This window comes from Cariama cristata, unplaced genomic scaffold (assembly GCF_000690535.1).
Source record: "Cariama cristata isolate BGI_N322 unplaced genomic scaffold, ASM69053v1 scaffold25279, whole genome shotgun sequence".
NCBI classification, from domain to species: domain Eukaryota; kingdom Metazoa; phylum Chordata; class Aves; order Cariamiformes; family Cariamidae; genus Cariama; species Cariama cristata.
The window spans coordinates 1-6,984 of NW_009634429.1; the positions used below are offsets into that span (position 1 = coordinate 1).

The 6,984-nt window shown below is 41.2% G+C and overlaps 1 protein-coding gene across 1 annotated transcript; it reads left to right on the forward strand.

Annotated features, from left to right (window-relative positions):
- Positions 1-755: 755 nt before the first annotated feature.
- On the forward strand, positions 756-5,386 carry LOC104167040 (scaffold attachment factor B1-like; the record flags this gene model as incomplete). The annotated part of the gene is made up of 5 exons (XM_009707161.1): positions 756-947; positions 1,858-1,945; positions 3,677-3,741; positions 3,830-4,036; positions 5,324-5,386. Coding segments are annotated over exons 1-5 (615 nt in total), but the record flags the coding sequence as incomplete, so codon positions are not given.
- Between the last annotated feature and the right edge of the window lie 1,598 nt (positions 5,387-6,984).

A 6,984-nucleotide genomic window follows, 5' to 3' on the forward strand; every position in this document is an offset into this window, starting at 1 on the left:
GCCCTCTCTCCCGCCGGGTTTGCGCCTTACCTTCCTCAGTCGCTCCATAAGAACGCTCTTGTTGCCGCCGCTGTCGAGGTTACGGCGTTTGAGCTCGGCCCGCAGGTCGATGACTCGCAGCTCGCTCAGCCGCCGTTTGCGGGTTCAGAGCCGAGAGCCACGGCCCCACCAAGGGATGTGAAGTCCCCCAGCCCGGCCGCTGATTGACTCTCCGCCATCAAGGCCCCTTCGATATTCCGCCTCAAGCCCGAACGCAGGGAAGAGTACGGCACAATCAAGCAGCTAACCTTGCGATCACAGCACAAAATGGTGGGGAGGCCGAGATGCGCCGAGGGGAGGGGGAAAAAGCCCGCTACGCGCAGGCTCGGAGAGAAGAGCGACGACAAGCAGGGGGGAAGGGGAAGGCGGGGCCAGAAAGAATACTTGAATGACAACTGTTGCGCAGGCGCAGACGGCGTCGCGCGCATCTGAGGACGGCTTGCGAGCTCTCGCGCATGCATCCGAAGGCCCAGACAGACTGCGGTTGCGCATTCGCACTGGCGTGCCCCAGTACTGTGGCGTTCTTATGCGCATGCGCTTAGCCCGTTCGGGCCTGCTGGTCTACGCGCGTGCGGGCTGCGGTTCCTCTCTTTCCCCCCTCCCCCTCTCTCTTCAGCGCGTCTCGTTTTTGCCACCATTTTGTGCTGCAACTGCGGTTTCTCACTGTTGTTTTTATCCTGCCTTGCTTCGTACGTGTGAGTCGAAACAGCGGCCCTATGGCGGAGAGTCAGTCAGCGGCCGGGCAGGGAGAATCTGCGTCCCTGGGTGGGTCTGGAGTATCCAGTTCGGATTCTGAAAACCGGCGGCGGCTGAGCGAGCTGCGCGTGATAGACTTGCGGGCTGAACTGAAGCGCCGCAATTTGGACAGCGGTGGAAACAAGAGCGTCCTCATGGAGCGCCTCAAGAAGGTGAGCAAGGAGATGTGCCGGGGCTGCTTCAGGGGGAGGCGTAGTTGGCGCGTGCGCGACCCTAGCCCGCCAGGTACTGCTCAGGAAAATGGCGCCAAGCGACCGTAGAGCGGAGGGAATGGGGCTGCGAGGAGCAGGGGGCGTGCGCCGGCCTCTGGGGGTTCCGTGGAACCCGCCAGGCGCAATGCGAGCGTTCCGAGCGTGCCGCCGTCCGTGGTAGACCTAGGCTCGCCCGTGAGACCTCTAGTCTCATGTAGCAGTGATGGGGAGTACGTGTGCGAGTCTGGCGTTTCCATCTACGCAGCGAGCCCCTCTCCGATTTCCTAGACCTGCACAGCACAGCGTGTCTGCCTTGGCACTCGGCCCCAGTGTTTCTAGCCTCATGTATCACTGGGCTTTCCACTATGCGTTGAGCTCCTGGATTTACAGTTCAATACACTGCGTACTAGGCTTTTTGCTGCGTGCTGATTTTTTTCTAGCCTTCTTGCTGGTAGCTTGTACGCTGTATCCTCACCAGAATGTACGGCATGTTAGTAGCATGCGGACCACCTTCATTGAACTGATGCTTCCTGTCTCTTAGAGCTGAGAGGTTCTTACTCTGCGGCAACGTCCTGGGTATCTGTGCACTGTTGTAAATGCTGTAGGATTTACTTTTTTTGTCTATAGGTTATGCTGCTGACTGCTTTCCAGAAACTTTACACCAACATGTCGCTGTTTCCTGTGTGCTTACTGCTTTGATCTGATGGTCTTTCGTTTGCATATCCAAGTTGCTCCTGTCTAATTCAAAGTGCTAGATTTTTGTTTCAGTATTTTTCTGCCTCTGGTGTCCAGCTCTTAAACTCAACAGAAAAGCCCAAATGGAATTTTTATGTCTGTATTGATATCTATCTTTATCTTTTCCCCTTAATAGGCTATTGAGGAGGAAGGGGGGAATCCTGATAAAATTCCAGTGATTTCAGAAAATATCATGAAGAAAACTCCAAAAAGAAGCAGCAAAGGTACAGGGCAGTTAGAGGGGATCTCCACCCCATCCTCCTTGAGTTTTCTAGCAACTTTACTGATGAAGTCTTTTGCTAATCTTTTTGCTGAAGTCTGCTTTTGCTTTTGGAAAAGTGCTTGGTTTAATTTTGGCACTGTTGCTGAATGTTTTGCAGTCCCAAAACTATAGCTAACATTACTTGCCTGAGCCATATTTGGATAAAACTGGTTCTCTGGAAGAAATTGAGCAGTTGAATCTTCTGTTCCTTGGTTCTGACCTTTAATGCCATATGTTACTGGTACTCTTCCCCACATTTCTGCTCAGGTTTCTAGGGATGGGTGGTATGGTATTAAACTTACTGGTCATTTATCCACAGAACGTCATGTAATTTATTAAGACAGGAATTGATCCACTCGAAGGATCTGTTCGTTTGTTCTCAGAGTCCCATGAAATTTGTAACAGGAATTACTAACGCTGAAGCAGTGTCAGTGTTTTTAAAGTAGATAATTGTTCTTTTAACATGACTCTACCTTTACTTTTGAGAAATATAAGCAGGTTTTCTTGGAAATGCAGAGCTCCTAGCAAATTCAGTATAACCATTATAGTGTGTTAGACTCATGCTTCATAGCAGTCTCATTTTTCTCCCCAGAAGACTTTTTTAATAGATATCTGAAATTGGATATCTTTTTAATGCTTTCTCTATGCATGATTTTTTAAATGGTGAGACTTAGTCTTACATAATCCTTATTTGAAGAAAATAATTGCTATTTTTCTAAAATCAGTTAATTATCACAGTTTGATCTTAGTTTGCAATCAAATAGTGTTGAAACTTACTTTTGTGTTAGAGCTGAGCAGAATAACTAGTTGGGATGAAAGATTTTAATTAAATTATTAATTGCGATTTACAGAAAATGTAAATTTGTGAGATGAAGCTCAAATGTTTTGCCAAATAATTTGTTTGACTCGGATTTTTGTTGTTACGTGCAATTTAGAGTGATAATACATTTGCTTGCAAACCAAACTATGAAATCTTAACTGGAAAGAGAACAAATGTCACAACTGTGGGTAAAAGCAGAGCTATCTTTGGTAATCACATTCATTTTCAAGTCTCAGGAAAAAAACTAACGTACATTATAGCACTTTCAGTGTTGGGATGGAAATAGATGAGATGTTCCTCTTAGTTCTAAAACCCCTTTTCCTTTTTTATTGTAATGTGTTGGTAGTTCTTGAGGAAAATACTATTGATAAAAGATGAAACAACTACTTAGCTCTTGGTTTGAGGGGGTTATTATTTGGCACTGGAACTAGCGTACTGTTTTCAGTAATGTCACTTCTGATATTATCTGTCGACCTGGTAAACAGAGCACTGCAGTAATGCTTACATGTAGAGTGTTTTTTTTTTTCATTGTTTTGTGTTGGGTTTTTTTGGTTGCTTGCTTTTTTTTTTTTCCTTCTAGTAAATGTCTGTAAAGAAATGAATGGTTAAGATAATAAATTATTGCAATCTCAGCTGAGCTCAATGTTCTGGGGAGTGCACAGCAGTGCTTCTTGAACCTGTACTGTGACTATAGTCCTTGGACTGTAGCATGTTTGTCAGTTACTGAACTAGGTTTGTATATGAGCACTCAGTTGTGGAAAATAAGGAAAAAGCAGATAACTAAACTGAATGGAATACCAACTCTGAAAAAATAAAACTTGAAGGATACATATTGGTACCTTCTTTTCATTCTAACGATCCTAATGTTGTTAGGACGTAGACCAGATGAAGAGGGAGTAGAAGATAATGGCCTGGAAGAGGATTTGGGAGATGGACAGGTATGTGAGGCTGTGTTTGAAGTGAAGTAATGACAGCATGGCTTTCAAGTTACAATGACTATTATATATACTTTTTTTCTTTTTACAGGAGGATATTGAAGCAAGTTTGGATAACTTGCAGGATATTGACATGATGGATATTAGTGTGTTAGATGAAGCTGAAATAGATAATGGCAATGCAGTAGATTGCGGAGAGGATTACAGTGCTGATAATATTCTTGACTCACTGTCTGATAGTAAAGAAAATGCTGATGCAGAAGTGAAAGAACTTCCAGATCAGCCTACAGAATATGCTGTAGGTAACTTGGAGGCATCCCCACAATTTTCAGAAATTAAAGAAGAATCAAGAGAAATACCAATAGTGATGGTATGCATCTCTTATGTGTGTGGAATCAGATTCTTTTTTCCTTTTTTTATTTTTTTTTTTTTAATTAAATAGCAAAACAGTAGCTAAAGAGTATTTCGAACAATTTGGGGTTCTACCAGTTCTCATGGTCATTGCTTTTTCTTCTTTTACATATTTGTGGAAGTAGCGTTCTTGATTTTTAAAATGCTTAGATGTTGTTTGTGCATGTATGACTGTACGAAATAATAGTAATTCAGAAAATGTTTGTTTTAATCATGCTTTGAACTCTCTGCTTCATCTTATGTTTACATTCCCGTTTTCATATCTTTCCTTTATTTAGGAAGACAAATGAGGCAAACAAATGCTGTAGCCTTATTTACTTCACTTCAGCTGAACAGCAACATTCTGGGAACTATATTCTAGATTATTTTTCTGTTAAAATAGGGTCTTGCAGTTACTCAGTTGTTGAAAGTATTTTTATGCTGCCTTTCTGTGTTCATCTGGCTGTTGCACTGCTTATATGACATTGTCCATCTGGGCTAGAGGATAATTTTTTCCCCAAGGTCAAGTGTTTATCTCCTGAAATATACAACAGAGCATTTGAAGACAGTTATTTCTGCTGCATCTAATAGGGAAGTATAGCACTGTGTTGTGTGTGCACATTCTGTCATTGGTCTGGGCTACAAGATTCTAAAGTTGGGTAGTTCCACCCCCCCCCCCCCGCCGCTGCCCCCCAAATCTGAAAGTTGCAGAAATAAGCTTAACTCCCTATCCCCAAGCATATACCTGCCCTACAGAAGTCAAATGGAAATACCCAGAAAGTAGCTTTTTCAGTGACTAAACTTCTGGAGTTCAGATCAGCTCCTGCGATCTTCTTTTCTCAGTAAAGAAAACAGTTACTGAGTCCAATGGACCTTTTGGGTCTATGTTGTTGCTGTAAATAAGAGAGAAAGAGTAAGAGAAAGTTTGCTGTTGGAATCCCCATCCTTAAAAGATTTTTTTGAGCTGACCAACATATTTGAGAGGTAATGAGAAAGCTTATTCAGGTTGGTGGGGTTTGGGAAGAGGCATGGGGGTTGTGGTCAGTTTCTACCCTTATTGGTTGTTTTGGATGCTAGATATATTTGCTTAATAGCAGTTGTCAGTGAAAATAAAATCTTCAGTTTCTCTTTCAGGTTTCATTCACAATACCCTTCTTTTATAGATAACAAAATGTCTTCTGTTTACTTTTTAAAGGTAGAGGTTGAAGATGTTGGAAACAGTGTAGATGCTTCTTCATCTGGTTTAACTGTAATAAAGGTAAATGGTAACCAATTTTTCTTTACAAACAAAAAGCACAATATATGCCATATAAACTGTATGCTGAAACAGTGTATGTACAGATAGTACACAGTGGGTGCACTCTTACTCTGCAAAGAAAAGCACCTAATGCCTTTGTAATTTAATCTTACAGACAAAGATATGTATCTATGTATTAGGTCAGATATATATTTGATGGTATATATAATACTGAGTTTGGGCGGTAGATTGGATTCTTTTTATCTGTTGTATAAACCAGCTCAGTGCCTTACATTATATTTAACTTCCATTGAAAGTGTATGTATCCCATGTTGACAAGAAAACTGAAACTGATCTGTTCCTGAAATACTGGCCTTGTTTCCAGGTCACTCATAGTAGGTTAAGGACACTTGTAGCTCCAGGTGAAGCTGGTGTTTCTGTCGATCCTGTTTTCAGAAGGCAGACTTCATAAAGTAGGCTCTAGAGAATGGTAACACAAAGATAAGCTTTGCTGTATGCTGCTTACATTTGTTGATTTATTTACCCATGTGAATGTGTACTATGTGTTCAACAGCTGTCTGAATTTGAGAAATACTGAAATTTTTACACATTTCATAAAACTTGAAGATGTTAAAAAGCAATATTAAACCTTCCTATGAGAAATTTATTTAAAATTCAATGTTTTCAAAGCTAAAATAGGCTAAATTAGAGAATTTAGGGAATAATTTATATAATCTTGGGGGTGGTGGGGATTAGAGGTGTCATTCAGAATAACATCTTAACTTCTTATGAAATAGTGATATTTTTCCCTATTTTTTTTAAAAAAATCTTTTTCACCACAGGAACTTGAAGAGTTACCTTTGGAGCCAGGTACTGTGTTTTGGTTTTGTTGGTATTTTTTTTTGTTTTGGTTAATTTTTTTTTTGTTTAAAAAAAAATCTTGGGCGTTGAAACAGTTTCATTCTTCATTTAATTATTTTTGTGTCCTTGGTTGGGTTTTTTTGTGTGTGTGTGGGTTTTTTTTGTGTTTTTTTTTTTTTTTTTTTTTAAAATGCATCATTGTAGTGTACGTTATTATGGTGGACAATCCAGGTCGTGCAGGGTCATAGAGATTGGAAACCCAGTCATATCACCAGATCTGTGAATAACCACTTTTCAAAAACATGTATTTAAAGTGATGAAATGGTTCCATAGAACCGTTAGCTACAGTGGAGTTGAGGAAGGGGCCTTAAGTATGTAAAGGTTCTGAAAACAGATCTTGTGATATCATGCTGTACTGTAGTTCTATGAATATAAATACGGGAGCATAGGTAATGCAAAGCTTTGGTACAGAACAGAAATTAAAGAGTGACTGGACTTCAGAAGAAGGAATACACTGTCATCACAGGAATTTTCTACAGATCCTATTAGCTTTCTGGACTGCAAACGCACTCGTGCACCATCAGAAGATGCCCAGTTCTCATGTTGGACTGTCTGCTAAAAGAATTTCACAGAAATTTGGAAATTGAACTCTCAGTGCCTTGATATGTTCAGTTAAGCATCTCGGACTCTGGAAGCTAACTAGAGAAGAAACAGAACCGAACGATTTCATGAAGAATATCAAGGATCAGCCAGAAGGT